At 31.3% G+C, this 27635-nt stretch overlaps 2 protein-coding genes across 2 annotated transcripts; one reads left to right on the top strand and one right to left on the bottom strand.

The window, feature by feature from the left end:
* Positions 1-27279, top strand: Gabat (4-aminobutyrate aminotransferase). Its single transcript, XM_015519488.2, has 10 exons — positions 1-175; positions 372-470; positions 5119-5228; positions 6278-6445; positions 7823-7903; positions 10984-11355; positions 24069-24206; positions 25037-25194; positions 25286-25554; positions 26758-27279. The coding sequence occupies exons 2-10, from the start codon at positions 404-406 to the stop codon at positions 26877-26879; spliced, it is 1485 nt and encodes a 494-aa protein (XP_015374974.1). The 5' UTR covers positions 1-175; positions 372-403; the 3' UTR covers positions 26880-27279.
* Positions 18774-19913, bottom strand: LOC149055540 (uncharacterized). Its single transcript, XM_089227965.1, has one exon. The coding sequence runs from the start codon at positions 19896-19898 to the stop codon at positions 18774-18776; it is 1125 nt and encodes a 374-aa protein (XP_089084091.1). The 5' UTR covers positions 19899-19913.
* Positions 27280-27635: the final 356 nt, after the last annotated feature.

The raw sequence follows: 27635 nt of genomic DNA, 5'->3' as shown, positions 1-27635 counted from the left end.
CACGCGGTAGAACTTTTCACCCGCACAGTCACACTCACGGCGACGGTCCATCAACACCAGCTGCGGTACTCCTGCCCACTGCCGATATACACCGGACGTTACCTACCCGTACCTACGTGTGATACCGCAATATTATCTTTGCGTGCCGCCGCCGGCTCATCGCGCAGATACGCACGTACGTAGGCGACGACAATACCTAACCTAATAATCGTATACTTCACACACGTCTAAGTCATAATAATAACATTACTGCACGGAAGCTAGCTAATAGCATACGTCTCGCTCACCGTCGCGCGTTTCACCGGAACATCAAACCCCGCGGGTGGTACACGAACGTCTCGTCATTACATTGATATTGTATTTTATTTTAGCATTGTAATACCGAAAACTACTTCACTCAGCTATGTACAGATTCCAAGACGTTGCCCGTCCAGCGGCAACGGCGGCCAAACATTTTGTCGGTGCACCACGTAAGTTGCACGTATCGACGTTGATAATATTATAATAATATACAATTTATAATATTATGTACATTTCACTGTAAGCTGGCGATTTATCTTTAATTGAATTAGTTTTATGGTGATTTTATCGGTGAATTCGTGTGTTTTCTTGATATTTGTATACGCGATTTGCGCGTGATCATCATTACAGAACTTTAATGTTATACAGAGGTACCTAGCAGGGGCGTCATTTGGGGGATGGCAGCGTGTGCGGTTGCACCCCTTACTTTTAGAATGTTACAATTGGCCTGCGCCTAGCTGAAGCCTAAAATAATGCACGAGCCACGAATGCACAATTATTTGTATGATGAAAACCAAATTGTAATAACAGGTCTATAATGTATGGAAATAATTGAATGCAGGATAATATACATAATATACGTATGTATATCTATTTTTATATGGCCTGGTGAAATTTCAAAATGGCCTGCTTGAAACTTCGCACACCCAAAAAAAAAACCCGGAAATGACGCCCCTGGTATACCTAGTATCAATGTGTTACACGTTATGTGTACCTATAATATAGTTGGATAATTCGGTAATCTATACTTGTAAAATATTATACATTGTCATTGAGTTGTAACCGCAGTAATACGTTTCCATCTTAATTTATTGTCATACCAGCAATAATAATAATAGGTATTCAATATATTTATTCGAGGACAACGTCATAATATATGTGCAGTTGTGATTGTCTAACATAGTAGGTACAAAAGATGTTGAAACCTCTACATAATTGCAAATAGTGCTCTAAGCAAGATAAAATTTTTCTACCCCTCAAATAATAGTATTATCACTGAAATTCATTGTCTTTAAATGCCGCTCCCTACTAAAGTTCCACCCTAGGCGTGGGCCTATGTCACCTACCCTTTTTGATCCAGTCCTGTTTGTGGATATACTTAAACCTAACTAAGATAGGTTATGTTTGCGTTCCTAATTTCCTAAAAATTATGCTCTCAGTTCTACTTATTAATGTGAACAACTTTAGACGTTGAAACGCACTAGTAAATAAATAAAAACAACAATAATCGGTTAAATAATTTTTGGTATTTATTATTTACTAATATTATTATTATATAGGTACCCATAATAATGATGTTTAAATATTGCAGTGTATAGCGTTAATATACTTAACGAAATGAGTGTGGCTAAAATATGTAACCATGCATTAATTCATGACTTCTGACATATATATTATATAGCCGTTCAGTGAGTAAACATGCTGCCAGTTGAAAACATAGACCAATAATAGTATCAATGTACATAGTTATTTATATTGATATAGGTAATGTGATTTATACAATTATATATTTAATGTTTAATCGAAGCATCTGGTCAACAGATAAATGTTATATTTTATAAAATTACTTGTGTGCATAGGATTCAACAGGTATGATGATATGTGGAAGTCCCGTCGAATTTTTGAAATATTTTCTAAGCAATTTTGCACACCATTTATCCCAGTAAACAGTATCCTTTTACCATATTATATTTGAATATTTTATGCCCCAAAAAGTAGGCATACAAATTATTATTATTTTGATCAAGTGTCTATTTTTCTCTCTCTGAATGATGTGGGTAGAGGGCGAACAGTGGACACAGTGATTCGTCAACATAATATTTTGTTATACAGTCGAGTCTCGATAATTCAAACCTTGATAATTTGAATTATTTTCTCACTCCTTGAAGTGTTTTTAAGTTGTGTTTGAAGTATATGAGTAATTAAAAAAATATACACTTCAAATTTATTTTATTCTCCTTGAAAATTGAGTTATTGAGACTCATTGACTATATAACTATACTTATACTGGCTATATTGTATGTCTTTATGCATTTTATATTTGTTACAATCGTTTTCAGCGATACGATTGTATTTTTCGAATTAAAAATGGATTTGTTGGTATATTTAAATTTCTAGTTCAGTTTGTGTATTACTGTATTAGCAAATAATAAATATTAATGTAAGCCAACAAAGGTCAAAAAAATATTAACATAAGCTGATGGTTGGGTTCCGGAGATTTGTGTCTATAAATGCATAACTCGATTGTATTGTGGTATATGATATACATATACCTACAACCTACTTGAAGCTATTATAACTTTTTTTCTTTAAACTCTTTATTTATTAACTAATAATCTGTAATTATATACCATGATGTATGATTTTTTCAAAACACTTGTTTTACGAGTATTAGATTATTGACTGAAATAAGGCAATAAAATATATAGGTATAACAGCCAATAACTAGGTAAGTATATTATATGTTCATATCGATAAGCGTTTGACTGTTTATTGACTAAAATAATTATTAGTTCATTCAAAAACATGATGTACAATGTACATATTATAATGATTTCCAATGTTAATAAGTAATAATCATGAACCACTAGTCTCTATACTAAATTCGTATATTGTAGATTATTCAAAATAATTTTCTAAATTCAGATAAGGTACCTATTATATTATTTTTCTATTGTTATGTTTTTTTAAATTGATTAACTGGTTCTAATTTATTATACACATGCATTATTCAGATACCTATTATATTATTGACACATTATGCCATACTATTATAAGCTATTAATTCATTCAATTTTACGTTTATTGTTATTGATGTTTTGCATTAACAATGTCAATGTCTATTGGTACCTATGTCTTAAGTGATATAAAAATATAGTATTCCATTTGACTCATAAAAATTTGAAACGTCAAAGAGTATGTCTTTGAAGTATTAATTCACTAGTTCAAAGTTATAATTGATAAGTATACTTTGCACCGGGGTATAAGCAAAAATTCATATAGGAGTCAGGTACAGCAAAATTATTGTTATACAGTTATACTAAATGGGTAAGGTGCCTTATTATACCTAGTTCCCGAAACTAGGTCTCAATTTTTTTTTCCTAGATTAACTATTAAGGTTTTAAGTTTTAGAATACCTATACTTAATTTCTAAATATTTTCCCCGATATTATCATTTACAAGGCACAAGGTTTGTACAAAAGTTTCTGAAACGTGTCAAGTGTTTTTAACTTATTAGATCGGAATGTTGTTTATTCTATATTTCCATGTCGTTAACGCTGTTAATTACATTAAATCTTGGGATTTAATTATTAATGTATGTTGTAACGTTACAATATTCACTACAAGAACCCACATTTTTTGGCAATTGCTTTCAAGAAAGTAATCGCTATTAAAACATTGAATTAACATTTATTGACAATTATCATTAGTCATTATATCATTCAATAACAATATAAGTCTATAATAAACATGACCTGCTTATGCGAACAATTTTTATAATATTGCATTTAAATTTTAAGATATAGGACAGCTAGGTAACATATATTCGTAAATATCAAAAACTTTTATTAACCAATTAAATAGGAATCAAGATACAACATAGCTCATTAATAATATTAATATAAATAATGAACTATAATGACTTGTGTTATATATCAGAGGTCGGCAAGTGATTTCTTGCGGAGTCCGGAAGATTATAATAATAAATAAATGAGGTTCAACGAAAATAATTTTTGTCAAATCTTTATATTTTTATGATAGTTATATGAAGGTAACAATATTTGAAGACATGTTGACGGTCTAGTTTTCTGCCATTCCGCCAGTTGCCGATCGTTATGACATATTGTCACAAACTGCATTAGGTATAAGACATGATAAAAATATCAAAACATATACTAAATATTAATATACGGATCATAGATCAAAATATACGTTTAAAAAAATCTTGTAATTACAACAATACATTATTAAAACCTAATATTATATTATGTATTAAATATCTATAAAACCCCTTCGTTGTACATCTTGTATAGGAACATGAAAACAGTACATACAGAAAACAGTGGCGTATATAAGGGGGGGGGGGTAGTGGGCTGCAGCTTCTCCCGAAATTACAGTCTTAACTGTTAACTATATTGTAGTCTCTAGGTCAGGGATCGGGAATCTTTTCGTAGGAAAGAGCCATTTCTTCAAAAAAATACAAAACTATGATATCCAGAGAGCCGCACTGCAGGTTTGAACAACCTTTTTTTAGTAGGCAATAAAAACATAATAATACGTCTTAAATTTAGAAACTATAGAAAAACTTTATTTCATTAATTCATTATTATTTATATTTATATATATTTATATTATTATTATTATTGTTTATACAAATATAATATTATTTAGTATAATATAATTTATATTTTACGGATATCGATGTATTGATAATTATCCAAAGAGCCACATGTTGCATGTTAAAGAGCCGCAGGTTCCCGACCCCTGCTCTAGGTGCAAGATAATTATTATTAGTCGATATATAATATTATAGCCCACCCCAAAAATTATTTATATACACGCTACTGATAGAAAATATTGTTTTAATTGAATTTTCGAGAATTATATGTAAGTAGGTACTCATACTTGAAGAATGAAAATCGTTTGTTTCGAATAGTAATAACTAATACATAATAACAGTTGGCACATCTTAAATTATTAGAAACACGAGGGCATAATATTACCGCATAATTATATTAGATATACATTTGACATCACGTGTAATAATTTGGTCCTCTATAAAATAATGTGTGATATTAGAATACTCCTGTGTTTCAGTGAGAATGGCATCATCAATTTGTCCCGGAGAATACGCTGCGCCGTCTGTCGAAACGTCGGTACCAGGACCAAAGTCAAAAAAACTTCTTGCCGAGCTTTCACAATTTCAGGTAAGACAATATTATTAGGAAACAATAACCATATATACCATTTGAGGGTTAACATAGTAAATTATTTTCCATATTATAATGATATTCGTCATCTGCTTATATTATAAAGCGCGGAGACAATAATGTATTTTGATTCATATTAATTTTATGACAGGAAGTAGTGTTGTTTAATTCAATAAATAAAATTAATTAATTAAATACCCAACAATGAGGGTCCATAAAAATATGTAGGTGATATTATCCTTTTATAATTTTACTAGCTGACCCGGCAAACGTTGTTTTGCCATATAAATTATTTCTAGGGAATTTATAGTGTAGAAAAAAAATAACTAACTAATTGTAAGTGTGTAAGGATGTGGTAAATGAGTGAAAGAGGCATGGAGCGTTGTGAACGACGAGGGAAGATAAAAATAACAAACACCAAACATTAATTTTTTTAATTTATTATAATTTATTCCTCAAAATTATATATTTCATTAATTAATTAGGTACGGCAGTAAAACTAACAAACAATATCAATTTCATAATGCTATAGCGTGAACAATATTTTTTGTTAGCCCATCTTTAGCTACCTAACACAAACAAACTGAATGGTCTACCCACTCGAGATCATGACAATTGCGTGATTATCGCTTTGCAATTTGTGTATGTGTAATTTGAATATTTTCAACAATTCATTGTGCTCATTCAATAGAGCGTCCAGCTCGCCGACGATGCGTCTGGCAAAAAAAGAATCAAGGTTATTGTAGTCACAACGTGCATTCACGCGATTGGTTGAAAGTGCGCTTTCAGAATCCCTGCTGCCCATAAAGTAGATCTGTTTTTAGTTACATTTAGATTCTATAGATTTCTTGGGAGTGAATTTACATCTCGTTTATATAGTTAAAAAAAAATAAAGTACTTTCAGGGATTATAAAAGTACAAAGCGTAGCTATTAGCTAATAGCTAACAGTTTCATACTTTATGATATACTGCAATTTCATGGAATTTTATTCAACTATTGTATAGAAGATAAGTTTCCTTAACTACAGTAATTTATGTGTTTTCAGCAATCCGGTTCGGTTCAGCTATTCGCTGATTATAATAAATCTCTTGGCAACTATTTGGTTGACATCGATGGTAATGTATTGTTGGATGTGTACACGCAAATATCGTCAATGCCGTTAGGTTACAACCATCCGGACATGTTAAAAGTGTTGGAAAGTGACGAAAACAAAGTATGTACATTATTTAATTCAAACTATATCCCCGAATTACCGATTTGTCTGGATTACTGAAGGGTTTTCAAAGAAACTAAAATTACCAATAAAGTTTGCTCCACCATCTTCGTTTATCAGTTCTGATAGAGATAAAGATACTTTCATAAAAAACGTTTATGGATATACATGAAATACTGAATAAATGGGCGTTACCGGTTTACGCCAAAAATGAGCTTTCCGTTTTCCGCCAATACCGTTTTCCGTCAAATTAAAAAAAACGTCATTCGTTTTTCCGCCAATTATAAATTTTAGGATTTTAAAGTTTGAGAACTCCTTTAAGTAAGTATTTAATAATATTCTTTTACCAATTAAAAAAATAACCAAGACAAAACATAATTAAAAATACAATATAATCAAACATTCTTAATATATAATTACCGAAAATCGAACAAATTGCAGTACCTTATCAGATTAGATATTCTCAACGTAGATAAAGACGTGGGTAAAAACGTATACTATAATATAAAATGTAAAATCTTTGCCCGTGACAATATCGCAACCGTGTTTTTTCCCGATAACTATATATAAATAATTGTATTACAATTACAATACCTAATTATAATTTCGGCACCGGTGGCCGCGATTTCGATACGTAGTTACCGGGCTGAATCTCGTTACGGCGATTTATTATTTATTAAAACTATTAGTAATTAGTATTGAGTAGTACAAAATTTCTTAAAATAGACTCATTTTGTTAATAATAATAATAATAAATAATAATATAATATGTTTTGTCTTGGTTATTTTTTTAATTGGTAAAAGAATATTATTAAATACTTACTTTAAGGGGTTCTCAAATTTTAAAATCCTATAATTTATAATTGGCGGAAAAAGGAATGACAATTTTTTTAATTTGGCGGAAAACGGAAAGCTCATTTTTGGCGGAAACCGGTAACACCCGAATAAATAGGTAGTACCTATATTTTGGAAGAATGGAGTTGTAATGGCATCACAACTTTTTTGTGATAGCCCATGCCATTTTACATATTTATCTCGCTACTTTAAGTTTTAAATAGATAACTTTTTATTAAGCATTCGATATTTAAACTTAATAGTTATTAGAAAAGTATTCACTTCTATTTTAAGTACTGTTAAAAAAAATCATTCAATAATTTATGATATTTTGTTGTTAAAAAATGCATTCTATAAGTACAACTATTGTTTTCAAAAACACAAACAATTACTTAGAAATTAGAATATTAGTGCAATAGCAGTGAAAGCTATCTAAATGTTAATAAATAATTGATCAATTTGTATACAAAACTATATCCATTGTGCTTGACTTATAATCTATTAATATGTTTTAATGTTGTTAATTTTTTTTCATCGTACCAGAAAGCCATCGTCAATCGTCCGGCGTTGGGTGTGTTTCCAGCTGCCGATTGGCCAGAGAAATTACGAAGCACGCTGATGAGTGTAAGTCTTTTTTATATTGACTTTGAAGGTAGACGTACTATAATAATATAACGGTATCAAGCCACTCATTGTATAAAATTAAAAGATTTGGACAACACATAATAATTTTAGAACATTTATTATTATACAGCTAGCAAATTATAAATCAAACAGAGAAAATAATTATAATTATATATTGAAATAAATATAAATAATTTATGTATAACAAAGATAATCTATCAAGGTATGGGCGGTGGTAAACTCTCCAGGGCCAACATTATGTTTACTCGAAGGAAATATATTTTTTATTATTTACTATAGTTTATATACTTGACTTTTTAAAATTTTCATAATATATTATACATTTAATGATATAAAATAATATACATTATACAATAATTATGAAGTACAAACGGACATTTCAGACTTGTGGGTGTACACGACTACATACAAATTGCGTTCCGGGTATTTTGAGGGGTCATGCAGTTGCATCCCGAATTTTATTTTTTAGCACCTACCAATAGCGTCTCGTATATTATACAAAATCTGAACAATATTTCCATTCCCATTTTTATACAGATTTAGGACTGTTTGTAATATTAATTACTACTACAAGTGGTTTAAAATATTGTTTTTGCTTTTTGTATTATTATTGTATTATTGCATTAATTGTCATTGTAACTATATAAAACATAATACTGTTATTGACTATTGGCAAATGTGTATAATGCATATTTTTCTGACCAATTGTAAATCATAATATGTAATTAACGTATCGTATATATACATAATGTGTAAATAATTCATGATTAATATTATTTTACTCGGTTTCTCACAAATATCTTCGAGAGTTTTTCGTTTTAATTAATTACTCACGATTTGATGGTTTAATATTTCGTTTTTTCATCATGATTATGATCAATAACATTTTTTACTACATCATTATCGGAATATAAGATGTAGGTCTAAGTTTTTTTATAACAACACCATCGTTTAATATTATTTTTCAAGCACTTGTACATAGATATCCTTTAGGTAGAACTGAAGTAGACCCGGAATAGAGTTTACCCATTGAGAGAATCTAAATTTACTTGATATAATAGTTATTATTTTTATTAGATTACTGAATGATAATATTGACTAATCGGTCTATTGATGCTATGATTTTAGTAATGATACTCTTATACTATATCTATGTGGATAATAGATTGATTTCAGATGGAACAATAAAGATTATTTTAAAGAGTATATTTCGGCTAATCTACATTATTATTTATTGTATTAATCCCATGCTGTTTTGTTTTGACTAAAATATCGTGAAGGAAAATCAATTCTTTTGTTATGAAATCGTATAAAAATTGATTTTTTTTTTAAAACTACAATAAGGTACTCATATTTCATTTCATATACTCGTAGCTCTAGACATTTAATAATAATATCACAGAAATTATAGTGAAGTATTTGCTTAGCAATTCATTTTTTTTTAAATTTCTTTAATCTTCTAAAAAAAAAAAATGTGTACGGATGTTAATCAGAGGCCTTTAAATTTAAGATAAGGTAGTTGTGCTTCTATTGATTGTGAATATTGTGTATTCAATTCATTAAATTAAAAGACCGCCAATTAGGTTAAAACTTAAAATATCAAATAAGTATCATAAACTATAATATTAGACCTGTATACATCAGGTATAAAATTAATAATTTTATAGAATTATATTTACGCCTATCAAATGATTTTATTGATTTAAATGAACCGAAAAATCTATTCGGATGCTGATGACACTGCAATCATAGTATCTAGTTCTTATTGGGAATCAACGTGGAAAAATACTGAATCTGATATTGCAGTAGCTACTCGATAGCTGGTTTTCTAATAATGATCTTAAAATAAATTTTGATAAATCAAAATGTATTGCATTTACTAATAATTTTAGAACTGCACTGAATGAAATAGAATTGATCATACATAAAGCTGATTGCAACACTATGTCATGTTCCTGCCCAAAATTATCTAGACACACATCCGTTAAATATCTCGGAATATTAATTGATCAAAATTTAAAATGGAATATTCACATAGTAAATCTAATAAATAAATTAAGACAATTAACTTAGGTACTTTTTCCTTACAGCTAAAAAAATACTAAACAAAAACTACCTAAGAATAACATATACTGTACAATGATTCAGTCTTTATTACAATACGGTACCTATAATCGCTTGGGTAGGTTGCAGCACTATATTAAAGCATATGTTATCAACTGCACAAAAAAATATAATAATAATTATCTTAAATAAACCAAAAAGTTTCCCTTCAAAATAACTATTTAAACTATTACGAGTACTTGAGTAATTGAAAATCTATATAAAAAGCTAGTATCACTAGCTATATTTATAAAAATAAAGCATTTAAAATTAAAAACAATCCTCATAATCTTAGAAAACAATATTTCGAAATTCCATTTACTAACACCAAGAAAGCTTCTAATATTTTCATGCAAGTTGGTTAACCTGACGAATCTTTTAGAGACGAACTGAGAAAGTTTTCAAATTATTCGCATTTTAAAATTTTAAATACAAACTAAAAAATTGGTTTTATGATAAATTGTAAAAGTATTGTAAAAAAAATTGTATAATTCAAAACTATTAATTATTTTATTTCTGATAATTATTATGCTTAAAAACTTATTATAGTAAACAGCCTAATTATTAATATGTATATTATATTCAATGTTTAATTACTTTATAAATCATGTTTGTTACCTACTAATCTTACTATACTCATAAGTCATAAGTTATACTGTATTCCTTAAATATCATATCAAATTGTGAATTTTATTTCTTTATTTTAAATTAAATTAAATTTTTTAATTACATCTCTATTAGTATTATTGCTCTACGACAAGAGGCGTATTACCTCAGTGTAGAACAAAGCTAGTAAATTCATATGTTAACCATACACTTTGTACACATTTGTCAACTACTAGCCATAATTAAATTTATCATTATTATTAAAAATGATATTTGATGTTAAATATGGTTCATGATCGTAATACGCAACATGCGTAAATTATATCATACATATTATATATAATATATAGGTCGCTCCCAAAGGCATGGACGCTCTGACGACCATGATGTGTGGATCTTGTTCCAACGAGAACGCATATAAGAATATGTTCATGAAGTACCAGCGGGACAAAAGAGGAGGCACTTCGGACTTCACAGACTTGGAAAAAGAGTCGTGCATGATTAACATGCCACCTGGCGCGCCTCAGCTATCTATACTGTCATTCAAGGGTTCGTTCCATGGCCGCACACTGGGCGTCTTATCCACCACGCATTCCAAGTACGTGCACAAGTTGGACGTACCAGCGTTTGACTGGCCAATAGCCAGATTCCCCGAGTACAAGTATCCATTACACGAAAACCTCAGGGAAAATGAACAAGAAGACGAACGTTGTTTGGCTGAAGTGAGTACAATCATACATATAAGGTGATTCATTACGTATGCTCACCACCATAGTCTTACTTAGAAATATTTATGCCCTAGCTGGGCTAATATTTTGGTGGAACCATTTAATTTAAATTATAAATTTAGTTTTTCTTTTTGCAATATTTTAGATTCTGAACGAAGTGATGAATGTATTGATTTTACAATGATGTGTGTGTGTGTTTTTTTTTTTTTGTGTCTGTGTACAGCATAACTAGTCGAAATAATGCTTCGAATTCAAACTTTGGGGGGTGGTTTCCGAAGTAAAATTGAAGATCCTTGGTGCATTATAGAGGTCAAAAGTAAACATTTTTCAAAAAAATCGAGAAAAACAAAAAAAAAAATGACAGAAAAACTGGAATTTTTAGGCAAAACCAGTTTTCGACCAAATTGATTTTTTTATATGGTTGTAATTCAAAAACTAATCACTGTAAATACTTGAAATTTTCACCAAATGTTTATGTTAGGGTTATATATATACAGTTTAATTTTCAAAAAATTATTTCGACTTTTTTTGAGTTATTTATAGACCACTGAAATTTTCGATTTTTTTGAGAATTTTTTTTTGAAGTGTCGGTAAAAAAATGTTGGACAACCAAAAAAACTTGAAAATTTAATACAAGGTTCCTTAAGTTGTTCTTATTGTAGCTAAAAAAAATTAAAAATCGTTAGTCACAATTTTTTTTTATAAGCGTGTGTAGTTCAAATTTTTACGAAATATGTCGAAAACACGAAAATTTGCAAGTAATTTTGAAGTTTAAAAATCATAAGATTTTTTCTGTTTATAACTATAAGGATTAAAAATATAACACTAAGTTTTCCATAAGTTTTCCTTCAAAAAGCTATAGAGAAAACTCGAAGCATCATTATAGGAAAAATTTTAAGTGCGTTTGAATTTTAAATTTTTTCGAAATAGCGTAACGATAACGATATATCTTGAAACGGTTATAACACGATTCCGCAAATTTTAATTCCGGCATTTTAGGGAATTATGGGCCATGCTATTGTTCAATGTTCTCATCTGTGACGGAAGAGAACTTAAGTTACCAATATGGTTACAAAACGTAGCACAGGTTACTGAATATTGGTATAATAGGCTTTATCAGTTTATCACCATAAATATTAAATAATAATGAATCATTATATACGATTGGATCATCGCAGGAAAAAATTTTTTGTGATCCATGGTGTCAAAAATGTCCACCAGAGTGAATCACGTCTATTTAGTCTACAACTCTATGGGTCTAATCCCCATCATCTTATCAGTTATCGTTGATAAAAATCACGATTCATGATAATATATAGCAGCATTGTGATTATGTGTTTTAAAGTTTTGAATTTTAATTATTTATTATAATATTTTATATTATTTTATTCAATAATCATTTTCAAAAACATTAATAATTTTTGAGATAATGAGTGTTTTACACTTAATGAATCACCCTGTAGATATGCATTTAAGATTTATAGATAAATATTTAAAAATATAATATAAAATGTAACAATATAATTAATATACGTAAAAAAACAAAAAATATAAAAAACAAGGGAAAAGAACTTATATTCATCGTTGTTTCAAATTTTCAATCCTTAGCTATAAAAATTGAACATTTTATAATTTATAACTGAGTCATAATATGGATGAAAAACCAATCACAGCCAAATCACAGGAAATGCTAACCAAATATAAATCACCTATAACATTTAAACAATATTAATACTGAACAAACATTTTATGAGGAACGATACTTCCCAGTAGTGACTAAACAATTTTGTAATAATAATACATACACGACCGTATAAACACCAAAAGTAAAAACAAATACTTTAAGTTAAATCACTGAGTACATAAGAAATAATAAGTTAGTAATAATAATTGTTAACAGATATATAATGTAATTATAAATTTATAAGTTTATATACCTTCTATAGAATTAAAATTTAACATTGTTGGCTCAATATTAATATTATAAGATTTTAAATGTACAATTAATCCTTTTAAAGATGGAAATGATTTTGTACAATTTGTGTATGAACATGACATATTACTATGGTGACTATATAAATGAGACTTTGTGTGTTTTATTATATTAGACTTCAAATCAAATGATGCATCGCAGTCGTTACAATAATATACATTTTTAATTTTCGGAGTATCTTTATGTTTTGTTCTTAAATGCTTATTTAAACCAGACACTGATATATATTTAGCATCACAAATTTGGCAACTAAACATGGTTCTGAATTAGGTGTAATTATATTTAATAATGATTATCGAATAAAATAATATAGAATATTATAATAAATAATCAAAATTCAAAAATTTAAAACACATAATCACAATACTGTTATATATTATCATGAATCGTGATTTTTATCAACGATAACTGATAAGATGATGGGGATTAGACCTATAGAGTTGTAGACTAAATAGACGTGATTCACTCTGGCGGACATTTTTGACACCATGGATCACAAAAATTTTTTTCCTGCGATGATCCAATTTGTCATTATATTACTATATTTGTTCGAACATCGGAACAACTTCACGTCGCGCCGATATTATCGGCGGGTGCTATCGTGCCGTCGGCGTCGAAGTTCACCGAGCACCCTACCCCTCCTACATCGGTAGACAACTCGTCGCGAGCTAAGACAGAGTCGCCGCCCGGTGTTGTCTGTTTTCCGCGGTTGAGACTGACGGACCATCTCCTCAGCTCCCGCCTGTTACGCCAGCGTGCCGAGTTTTTTTTGGCCAATGTGCTTTTTTATTATATTTGCTACCACGTGCCACCTGGTATTCTGGTCGCAGTATATTTTTTATATATATACAATATATTATACATATATACCAGAACGTTTTATTCTCTGCGGAGATCGTACGGTCGTGTACCGCGTGCGCTGTGCTGGAGCCACGGTCACTCAAACTCGTGTTCCGTCATCAGCCCTGGAGCTTCCTGTCCCGTGACCTGTCTTCCTGGAAAGTGTACCACCTGTTGCCGCCACCTATTGCCATTCAGTCCGGTTGTATAGATTATAGCTCGACGGAGTGGAGACGTGTGCGAATGCCGCTGTCAGGTCGTAACATTGATTGGTATTCAATCTTAATTTATTAATTTATTATATTATTGTAACTATATATTTATATTTTGTATGTTCGATCATATTGGTCTGAAATGGTATTATTATTATTTTGTATTATTCAGTATTCTTAAATCTATATATTGGGGCGCCCGCTAGGTAGAGTTTTTTTTATGTATTATATATAATCACGCAACGACGTTGATATATTATTATTATTATATTTGTTTGAGTGTACACACACATACGTTGTTAAGTGTATTTATTATATATTGTGTATTCATTGGGTGACCCGAATCCCTAACACCGCAAGTCGATTAGCGAACCGCCGAATTTGTAGGAGTTATATCGGCGACCAACAATATTCGTATCTTGTCTTGAATAGAGAAATCAAATAATTAAAGTTTTAACTCTTAAGTTATAATATTGTGAATTACAACTAAAAATGATGTACTAATTTGCATAAATTAAACATATATTTTAATAAAAAACGATTGCAGCGAAAACATATCCATTTTAGATACTCAAATATTTAGATATACGAATGTATCACGAATTAAAAAATGAAAATGATACCATAACAATTAGGTCTAAACACACAAAACTTGTTTTATTTCAAAACCAATAACTTGACACGGTGCGTCAAACTTTTGACGTACCATGTACGGAAATAATTTCATAATACATAGTTTTGTACAATTAAGAAATGTTTATTGAAATTTACAATAAATAAAATAATAAATAAGTAACATGATATATCCGGGCCGCAGGGCTAGCTTAAAGAAGCGGACCACAGCGGGCGGTATCAGGCCTGTAGAGGCGCGATATACTTTTACAGATTGGAAATCTGTTTACAAATAAAAAGTATATGATATTGAATGGGTAATATTGAATTATACACGGACTTTAATAAGTCGTGATTCAATATCAACCGGTAGTGAAACCTATGTAGGTGCACTATAATTGTTGATGGCTCTGAAAAGAGCCTTTTTAAGTGAGCCGACTATGAACAAACCCGCGTATGAAGCCGCTGGAATTTGTTCATAGAAGACTTATTGGCGTTGGCCAATCCGCAATTGCGCTGGATAATTGTAGCCTTGGGGCGAGTGCCTTCGCTGTCGACTGCCGCACGTAGAACGTAGAATCGTCGGTTGTCACCTCGTTTTGACGAGTAACTTCGCTGCCGTAAGTAGAATCGTCGGTGGCCGCTTCGTTTTGTCGAGTGTCTTCACTGCCGTCGGTATGATCGTCGATTGCCGCCTCGTTTTGACGAGTAGCTTCGCTGCCGCAGGTAGAATCGTCTGTGGCCGCCTCGTTTTGTCGAGTGTCTTCGCTGCCGTCGGTATGATCGTCGATTGCCGCCTCGTTTTGACGAGTGTCTTCGCTGCCGTCGGTAAGATCGTCGATTGCCGCCCCGTTTTGACGAGTGTCTTCGCTGCCGTTGGTAAGGTGTTGACGATAGTATTGTTGGCGGAAGAATGAATGTTGCTCTGCTACTGTGATCGGTATATATACTATTTCCCGTACCGACTCGTAAACCACCGGTGTGCCGCCGTGCGTAACTGTGTTTGCCGTCGGTACGGTTTGCCTCGCTATTTGGTCAATTTTGGAGTTTTAATTATTATGATGGTATATTTTATTTCGTCACGATCTCCTCTTTCTATAGCCATATTTGTTGGGAATGTACAACGCCTAGAAGGGTTTCAAATTCGCCCCTCAATCTTTGTGGCATTGTATTTTGTAAATTCTGTTTTGTGATTGGTGGTCCTGAAAAGGACCGTTTTATATGTTGGTAATATACTAGGCTCCGTTACAACTCCCCCCCCAGATTTGTCACCGGGGAATTGGAATGAACTGATGACAAATTTGTTGAACCGTGGATTATACGCCTACGGATTGAAGCCTTTGGTTTGTGAGATTTTGTTGATCCGCTTGATTGGTAATTAATGGGTTTACTTCTTTGGCAGCTGTCGCAATTCCTTACAATTAAGACTGCAATTTTGTGCATATTTTTGAATATGCATATTCCTTTTAATGCATGGTACGTTTTGTACCTTCCTGGATGACCCATAATTTCATGTGTTTCTTGTGTTAATCTGTTTGCTATTTGTCCTGGTATAACTACTCGCCAATTATTTTCAGTTTTGCCTTTTACAAATACTATGTTTTCATTTAGTTTCATATATTCGTTTTTTGCATTAATTATTCTTTTTAGTTTTATGTCAGACTGTTGCAACTTGGCTAAATTTTCAATCAATTTCCTTAACTCCACGCTGTATTCTGCTTTTTTGATTTTATTAATTGATATGCTTACTTCTTCTCGTTCTTCGGTAATCCTTGGATAACGAGTAAGTGTGTCTGCCACTATGTTGTCTTTTCCCGGGATGTACTGTATTTCCAGATCATATTCTTGCAGAGCTAGCGTCCATCTGGTCAGTCTTCCGTTAGTTAGTCTGCAACTCTTCATAAACTTAAGCGCATGATGATCTGTTTGTATAATAGTTTTATGGCCTACAATGTACTGTCGAAATTTGTTACAACAATATACCAAAGCTAACGCTTCAATTTCGGTTGTTGTATATCTTGTTTCAGGTGATTTTAGTGTTCTGCTTGCGTAACCTAATGTTGCCCTTTCATTGTTATCTAGTATTTGGTATAATTCTCCGCCTATGGCTACATTTGACGCATCTGTATTTATATATAAGGGTTTTGAGAAATCAGGAAACATTATTATCACGTCATTCAAAAATGCCTTTTTTGATTCTTCAAACGCTCGTTGGTGTTTTTCTTCCCATTTCCACTTCACGTTATTTCTTGTCAATTCAATTAATGGCTCGATTATGTGTGCGAACTTATTTACATATTTTCTGTAAACATTTAAAAATCCTAAATAACTTTGTATTTCTTTCTTTTTGCTTGGTGTTTTAAAATCTTGAATCGTTTTTATTTTGTCAGTGTCCATTTTTATTCCTTCCGTTGAAATTATGTGCCCTAAGAATGATACTTGTTTTCTGAAGAATTGATATTTGTCAATGTTGAAGGTAACATTGTATTTTTCAAATCTTTCGAGAACCATTTTTATGTGTTCGTAGTGACTACTCTCGTTTTCCGATGTAATTAATATGTCATCTACATAAATTGTTACAAAGGATTGTAATAACGGGCCTAATACAATGTCCATGCTTTTTTGAAACTCTGACCCACTTATACTGAGTCCAAATGGCAAACGTTTGAATGAATAATTTCTGCCATTTATGAGAAATGAACATGGATCCATGCTTTTTTCTGCAAGCTTTACTTGCCAATATCCGCTTCGGAGGTCCAACGTGCTAATGCATTTTATTTTTTCAAATTTCGAGAATATTGTTTCTATTGTCATAGGACATTCTCGGTCTGGAATAATTTGTTCATTAATTTTTCGGGCGTCCAAGCATAATCGTACGTCACCATTTTTTTTAAACACTGGCACAATTGGTACCGAATATGGTGATCTTGATCGTTTGATGATGCCCATATCCAACATTCGTTTAACTTCTTTTTCGACTGCTTCACGTTTCGTGATCGGAATAGGATATGGTCTTTGATTAACTGGTTTGTCGTCTTTTAATCTTATTACACATTCATACCCTTTTATTTCACCAGGGATATTCCGAAATACACTATGATATTGTTGTACTAATTTATCTAATTTCTCTTGAATGTGGTCAGGTAGTGTATTGCATTGTATTTGGTTTAATGGTTCCGTGATTGGCTGTGTGCATATTGCTCGTAAATGCATGGGTTGCTTTGTTTCTTTTTTCGAAAATGGTATATCATACATATTGTTGTTTATTTTTATTGTCAACTGTCTTTTTTCATAATCGATTAATGATTTATTTGTTTCCAGAAAATCACTGCCTATAATACCTTTTTCATTCAAATTGTTTATTACAATGAATGGTGTCTGTATTTGTTCATTTCCTATTTCTATTGGTAACAAAATTTGCTTAGTTACTTTTGTTGGTTTGTTGCCCATCGCATTATGTATACTAAGTCCAGTTAATGGTATTACTGGTATCTTTGAGTCATCTTTTATTATATTATTGTAGTATTCCTCCGATATTGCACATATTTCGGCTCCTGAATCGATTAACATGTCATACTCTCGATTGTTTATAGATGTTTTTATGTATGGACAACCCAATTGTTGTGTTTTGGTAAATGCCACGTCAAAGTCTTCATCTCTTGTTAAATCTTCTGATTTTAATAAATTTAATGACTTGTCTGGTGGGTGCTTTTTCTTCATTGTTGTCTTTGTAATGTCTTTTAGATCAAGGGTGTTTATGACTGAAGTTGATCCATTTCCACAGTCCCCTGTTCCCAGTTTTTTGTCCTATCAATATCTTCAATCGTCTCCTCCCTGTCGCTAATTATGTGGTCAGCATCGAGTTCTGGTTGATCCATGGTTAATTGTCTGATGTTGGGATTACGGTTACCTCCATAGTGCTGTACCGGTCTCTGCGTGTATGGTTTGTGTACATCTGAAGTATGTTTATAATTTTGGTTGTTTGTCGGGTATGTTGTTCTATTGTATGTGTTGTTTTGCCTGGTATTTATCTGTTTAGTTGGGTTTTCATTATATTTAACTGGTTCCTCTTCTTGCTTTATGTTATTTTCCAACTCACCTAATTTTTCCCAAATTGGTAAAAATTTTTTTTCCTTTGTCGTTTGTATGTACGCCTGAATGGCTATTGGAAAATGTTTCGTGATCAAATTAATTGCTTGTTCTTCATTCATTTTGGGTGAATCAAGGTGTTTCAATTCCGCCATCCAATGGTGAAAATGTTCTTGGAAGTCCTTTTTAATCGGTTTTTTTCCCGCTTCCGTGCATTTTATAAAGATATCCCATTGATGGTTTTCGGAAAAGAAATGCTTGAGGAACAATTCATTGAACGTTACTTCGTCTAGTGATGCGTCTTTGATCATTGTGTACCATTTTGCTGCTTTTCCACGAAGGTTATTTTCTATGACTATCATTTTTTCTTTTCTGATGGTGATTTGTTTGTGTTCTAAGTATGTATGTATTTCCTTCAGAAATTGTTTTGGATGTTCCGTCTTGCTCTCTCCACTAAAAGTTGGGGCTATAATATCCACCGTTGACCTATTGCTGGTGTTCATAAATACGCCATCATTTTTTGTAGTCTGCAGTGTGGTTACATTGGTCTGTAGATTCTGGATATCTTTTTCCTGTCGTGCTGTTGTTACTAATATTTTGGTATCCGTATCATTAATAAGTTGTCTTAATGCATCATACTGATTTTCCATAGTCTCTAGTTTTTTCTGCAGTTGTTGCACAGTATCTTCCAGTATTTCTATTTTCTCCTCTAATTTTTGCGTCTTTTCTAATATTTGTGTGTCTCCTCCAGACGTGCCCTGGTTACGTTTCTGTCTTTGGTTTGGACTCATTATGATGAATATTAACTATTTGTTGTATTCCTAATTTTACTGAGTGTTACCCGGTATATGTTTCCACCGTACCGATTAGTAAACTTGCTTCTTGAATAGTCGTTCTGGCAATTTATGGGTATATGTTTCAGCCGTACCGACTAGTAAACTTGCTTCTTGAATAGTCGTTCTGATTGGTGAAGATTTCGAGTCACGGGTTGGGCGCCAGCTGACACGGTGCGTCAAACTTTTGACGTACCATGTACGGAAATAATTTCATAATACATAGTTTTGTACAATTAAGAAATGTTTATTGAAATTTACAATAAATAAAATAATAAATAAGTAACATGATATATCCGGGCCGCAGGGCTAGCTTAAAGAAGCGGACCACAGCGGGCGGTATCAGGCCTGTAGAGGCGCGATATACTTTTACAGATTGGAAATCTGTTTACAAATAAAAAGTATATGATATTGAATGGGTAATATTGAATTATACACGGAGTTTAATAAGTCGTGATTCAATATCAACCGGTAGTGAAACCTATGTAGGTGCACTATAATTGTTGATGGCTCTGAAAAGAGCCTTTTTAAGTGAGCCGACTATGAACAAACCCGCGTATGAAGCCGCTGGAATTTGTTCATAGAAGACTTATTGGCGTTGGCCAATCCGCAATTGCGCTGGATAATTGTAGCCTTGGGGCGAGTGCCTTCGCTGTCGACTGCCGCACGTAGAACGTAGAATCGTCGGTTGTCACCTCGTTTTGACGAGTAACTTCGCTGCCGTAAGTAGAATCGTCGGTGGCCGCTTCGTTTTGTCGAGTGTCTTCACTGCCGTCGGTATGATCGTCGATTGCCGCCTCGTTTTGACGAGTAGCTTCGCTGCCGCAGGTAGAATCGTCTGTGGCCGCCTCGTTTTGTCGAGTGTCTTCGCTGCCGTCGGTATGATCGTCGATTGCCGCCTCGTTTTGACGAGTGTCTTCGCTGCCGTCGGTAAGATCGTCGATTGCCGCCCCGTTTTGACGAGTGTCTTCGCTGCCGTTGGTAAGGTGTTGACGATAGTATTGTTGGCGGAAGAATGAATGTTGCTCTGCTACTGTGATCGGTATATATACTATTTCCCGTACCGACTCGTAAACCACCGGTGTGCCGCCGTGCGTAACTGTGTTTGCCGTCGGTACGGTTTGCCTCGCTATTTGGTCAATTTTGGAGTTTTAATTATTATGATGGTATATTTTATTTCGTCACGATCTCCTCTTTCTATAGCCATATTTGTTGGGAATGTACAACGCCTAGAAGGGTTTCAAATTCGCCCCTCAATCTTTGTGGCATTGTATTTTGTAAATTCTGTTTTGTGATTGGTGGTCCTGAAAAGGACCGTTTTATATGTTGGTAATATACTAGGCTCCGTTACAAACTTTAATATGTTTTATGTGATTTTTAATTTTAATGCAACTAAACTTATTTATTAACCTATTATTTAACCTATTGTAACGTGGTCGTTAAACTATGTTTATACTTTATCATGACAAATAAATTAAATAAATTCTTATTTGTCATGTAATTTATTATTATCTATTGACAAAATGACAACATAGACCTCATGCTAGACTTAACCTAAGTTTATGATTGATAATAACAAAATCAAAAATATCATTATTTATCATTATTAATATTAGTTATATCATATTTATTTATCTATTGAATAGATTCTATTCTGTGATATTATTATACATTATATTATTATAAGTTTTTGACATAGTGCCCTAAAGCAGATCACCCATTTTATATTAATTTGTATTTATACCGAACAATTATTATTTTATTATAATATCAATATTATTGTCATAATTAAAAATTATTAATTATCTATGGTTTTATGCCCTATCTGATTGTTGATAGTCGAATGGTAATTAATGGGCTGACATATTTTAAAATTTCGCGCGCCGAGACGTCATGCTTTAAAATTTTGCTACCCGGCAACCACTATCCAACCACTGTCTAACCACTGTGGTAACATAAGTTCTCTTCGATCACAGAACGCTCCGTGTATAAGGTATAGGGATGGCCCATCCATTTCTTTATTATCTATGTGTGCAAAGTCATCTCCTCAGGTACGAAGGGTTTTTCTGGGTCAAGGCGGGTTAACCTAACCATTACTCGCCGTACTTCAGTAAATTAACCATACAGCATATAACAGAATAATGTTGTTGAAATAAAAAATAAAATAAAAAAGTTAACTGAAAAAAAGATAAGACTGTACTGCTCAAGCTGCAGATCCCCGTATAGCAACGGATTGTCCCAACGACGTCGCCGTAAAACCCCGTTTCCTCTGTGTGCTTCTGCAGTGATACAGCTCACGACTGTATTGTTCAAGCTGCAGAACCTCACACAGTAGCGAACGGTCGTCTGCATTTACGCTGCCGAGTATCATCGTCGGTACGCACCGTATTTTGCTACCAAACTCGCCGTCACGCGCGCTCGTATCACCGCCGCTGATCGTCGATTAAAAAATTAAAAATTAAATATTAAAAAAATCTTTTTTTTAAATAAAATAAATTTGTTTCATAAATATTTTTAAATTAAAAAACATTAAAAAAAAAATTATATTTAAAAAAATAATGAAAAATTTAAAAGTGTGTGGTGCTCTTACACTTGACATATACTCCCAGTCACTATCTTATAAGCAGGATTGAACAAAGAAGTGTATGTGAGACTTAGCTCGGGTTTAAATGTTTTGTATGATGCACCACGCACTTTTAAATTTTTCATTATTTTTTTAAATATAATTTTTTTTAAATATGTTTTTTTGGAAAAATGTGTTTTTTCCTTAATATAAACATTTTAACAACTGAAAAACTACTCGTCAGAATTTTTAATTAAATACATCAAAACTTTTTAAAACATTATCCAATAAATTATAGCAAGGGGGGTACATACAATTTCAATAACTTAAATACTCTGTCTTTATCTAATTATATTTAAAAATTCTAACCAGAATTTAAATAAAATCATTATTAAATGTAAAAATTAAGGTGTTTCACGCTATATTCTACATAGAAGGCAAATTATTTATTTAATATAACAATATTATAAAAAAGTGGCCAAGTGGGTTTCGCTCTGCTGTATATAGTAGAGATGGAGAGTTGGTCACTATAATACATGTGTTAAATTTGAATGCAACGACAGGTATCATTGTTTACGAAAAACAATTCTGAACGGAGATGATTTGTCAGTCTAGGATATATTATATTAGCTATATTTAAATTATAATATATTTTTATACGCTCGCCAAATATTTTCTATTATCGATTATGGAGTTTTTTTTTACCGTTATTAGAAAAAAAAGTTTTTTGGAGAACCTTGTTTTGGGTTTTCTAACTTTAGGTATAAATCACTACAATTATATGAATTTTCAAGTTCATAATTCCATGCAAATTTTCGCAATTTTCGCAATTTTCGCAATTTTGTCATATTTCATGATTTTTACACATTTGAACTTTAAATGCTTATAAACAAAAATTTTGACTAACGATTTTTAATTTTTTTTTTACTACGATAAGTAAGTACTACTTATAATTAACCTTTTATTAAATTTAAAAAAAATTTTGATATCCAAATTTTTTTTATAGGCATTTCAATAAAAAAAACTTAGAAAAATTGAAAATTTCAATTTTTTATAAATAGCTTAAAAAAATCAAAATATTTTTAACATTTGGTGAAAATTTCAAGTATTTAAAATGATTTGTTTTTGAGTTACAGCAAAATAAAAAAATTGATTTTATCGAAAACTAATTATGCGTAAAAATTTCCGTTTTTTCGTTACTTTTTTAGAGTTTTTCTGATGCTTTTGAAAACTACTGGAAGTTTTTTACTTTTGACCTCACTAAAGTACCAACAAGATGAATTTTCTTTTTTAAAGAGGGGTTGGAGTCAAAAATCAAAGCGTTATTTCTACTCCAATAAAGCATGATGTCAAACACTAAAAAAAACAACAACATAATATATCATTGTAAAACAATATATTCCTCACTTCGTTCAGAATCTAATAATTATAAATGTATGTATTGTGTATAGGCTATTGCTATTTACGCATTGAAAAAAAAAAAATAACTTTTATAATTAGTAGATTCTTGTAAACTAAATAAATATATATTTTAAGATTCGGTCGGTTTGAATTCATTTCCACAGGTGGAGGAACTGATAGAGAAGTGGGAAAAGAAGGGCAACCCCGTGGCGGGAATCGTCGTGGAACCCATCCAGTCGGAAGGTGGAGACAACCACGCATCGCCGTATTTCTTCCAGAAGCTTCAAAAGATTGCTAAAAAGGTTGGTTGATCGTACGCAGCCAGTGGCATAAATTGGGGGTCACAAAGGTATTGTATTGCGACCCCAGAAATTTCTGAAATATTACAATTATAAATTAAAAGATTTTTGATTTAATAATTAGTAACTATTTACAATTTAGTTTCAGTTAAAATTACTTAAGATAAACTCATATTTTGAGAACCCATCATAAGAACAGTATTTTACGTATTCGAATAATCAGATTTCACGCCATAGCCGGTATATTATTGTCTATTTTTAGTTATTCTCAATAATATTATTACGTTATGTATTTTGTTTTTTAAATTATTTATAATTTGAATAGTTTATTGCTGCAACTCTACAATATTCACTACTCCTTAGACCCTACATATCCTACCATGTAGATATGTTACAAAAAAGTTTTGTCCAGTTGATGCTTTTCTTGGATTTTTTAAAACAGATTATACAGATGGAAAAACACTTTCCGAGCTAATAAAAACCATTTTGGTTTCTCGTGGGCTCAAATTAGAGGTCGACGATTCAATCTTTGAATGTATTATTTATTGTAGTTCATAAATAAAATAAAATATACATTTTTTTTTTCAATATATTATATTTAATTAATTTAGGTTAATAGTCTGCAAATTGGTTTAAAAAATGTTGGTGGTTTTGCGGGAGGGAGGGGGGCAAAGCCTCTCACGGATCTAAGATATTTTGAAAACTTTTGCAACCCCCAAAATTTGACCCAACTTACGCAAATGTACGCAGCTATCGAAAGTTCTGAACAAAAAAATACAAATGGGTAAATCATAATTATTGGTATTGTATTCGTTATAATGGGTAAATTGCAGTATAACGCGGGATATCTAATCGATGAGGTACAAACAGGCGGTGGTCCCACCGGTAAGATGTGGTGTCACGAGCATTTCGATCTGGAAACTTCGCCCGACATCGTTACTTTTAGCAAAAAAATGCAAACCGGAGGATACTATTTGAAGACCGAATTCTTGTAATAATATAGTATAATTATTAAAAAAGATTATTATCACTGTAGGAATTAATAACATAACATGTTTTTGTTATTAACCTAATTTCTGCAGACCCGACTTGCCGTACCGTGTGTTCAACACTTGGATGGGAGATCCGACCAAAATCATATTGCTCGATGCTGTACTGAAGGTGATAAAGAGGGAAAATCTGTTGTCGGTGGTTGAAAAATCCGGCGATGTACTCATGTCTGGACTCAGAGATCTGGAAGCCGAGTTCCCGGCACTAATCAACGCCACAAGAGGCCGCGGTACATTCATAACGTTCGATGCTGCTGACGCAAAACTCCGAGACGACATTGTCAAAAGACTTTTAACCAAAGGTGTCTAAGTATTTTAATAATATTGTACCTACTCAGTTTACTGGTGTGTATTTTGTGTGTGTCTCCTGTCACCTTTCATATTATGGGTGTTTTATTTATCGTATTAAAATATTTGAAAATTCAAAAATTACCTACACAAGATTATAGTAAACACATACACACTAAATAAAGGTTTAGAAATATCAAACCCTTTTACCATGATTTGTATGAATTTAATAAATCTTAAGTTATACGAACTGTCGTTTATCATTAAATATACTATTAAATATATTATATTTATACGAATTTTGAATTTTCTTTTTTAATTTGTTCACGTTATCTATTCATTTATTTTTAAAATGATACAGGTATTTAAATAAATACATTTAAATAGGTGTTTATTTTGTTAATTTCGATTTAATAATCAGACTTCAGACATGAAAATTAAAGTGCTATTAAAATAAACATCACCCAATCATTAAATTGTGATAAATATCTTTACAAGATGATTTTTTTTTAATTTTTAACTGCTTTATAGGTATTGAATTTTAATTGTGTTAGTAAATAATAATTATTAGTACAAACTTATTGTAAATTAAATCTAAAATTAACATATTAAATGTATCAGACTTTTTTATTAGTTTAACTTTAATTTAGATATAATAATACTAATAGGTAAATAAGACAATTAATATGACTATTTACATCTACAATGGATATTTATTTATTTATTTACTATAATAGTAAACGGGACCAGCCCTTGACAGTTATATGACATTAATAATTAATAATAATAATACATTATTACATACATAATATTTAACAGATAATAATATAATAAAAAATAATAAGACACAAGAAGTCATAGAGATATTGGATGATGAATATTATAATCATTAATCACTGTATATTTACCTGAAATCTAAACTTTATTTTTGGAGATTTTCGTTGAATATAACTAAGGATTTAAGAACATCTGATATTAAACCATATGACGTAATGCCGTAATCATCCGATATCGGGCCATTTATAGATAACACTTTATTTTAAATATTTAAGAAGCATCTGTTATAAATTTAATCAATTAATACTTCTGTACAACTTCGCTACCTTCTTTCCTTTTGAATTTATTATTCATATTGTTTAAAGATAATTAATTATACCATTAATCGTATGGTACTGGTTGGTTTAACTGTAATTATTAAGGTGTTTTAATTTTTTCAGGAGTCCAATCTGGAGGCTGTGGAGTAGTGGGCATCAGAATGCGACCAGCGTTGATCTTTCAGCCACATCACGCTCATATGTTCATCGACAGACTTCGCCAGGTGTTGGCCGAAACTAAATAGGTCCCACGTAGCAATGTACAACTATTATAATACGGGTGCAGTAGTGTGAGCATTTATTTATAATATTGTGATATTATCGAAAAAAAGTTTTCCAATTTTAACATAAAGCTTTTTTTAAATTGATTGTAAACAAGTCTTCCAAAATACGTATTTTACACAATTTTTACAGATTTTGAATTGTATGTATGATTTATTAACTACAAAGTAGATATTTTATCGTATTATTTCATGTTACTGTCATTAATTAATGACTTATTATATGATACTTATTGAACTAATTTAATAATATTTATGATAATTTATATTGATATGCTAAGATAAAACGAGTGCTTCCGAATATTTTTAATGTTATATTTAATATTTATTATTTAATAATAGATTGCATATTGTGTTCCATTCACTTGAGTTCAAACATTATTATTTTTATGATTAAATACAATGTAATATAATATCTACGTAAAATAGACGTGGATGTCGCTCAGCTGTACAGTAGGTTACAAGTGGGTTATTAGTGTTATTACTGTAATGGATGGAATTAAATTTAAATCCAATGATATTATATCATTTTATACGAAAAACGATTCTGAGCGAAACGGATTATCTGTCTAGGATATATTATAGATTATTAAAATTATTCAAATCTTAGATTTAAAAAGAAAATTTTTTATGAATTGTAACAATATGTTTAAAACCTTGTATTCAATTTTCATGCTCTTCTACCCAAAACATAAATTTTTATCGATAGGTATTAATTTA

Source organism: Diuraphis noxia, unplaced genomic scaffold (genome assembly GCF_037042655.1).
Source record: "Diuraphis noxia isolate RWA-SAM2 unplaced genomic scaffold, SU_Dnox_SAM2 contig0004, whole genome shotgun sequence".
NCBI classification, from domain to species: domain Eukaryota; kingdom Metazoa; phylum Arthropoda; class Insecta; order Hemiptera; family Aphididae; genus Diuraphis; species Diuraphis noxia.
Note: the sequence above shows the minus strand (reverse complement) of the source record. Positions and strands in the feature narration are given on the sequence as shown.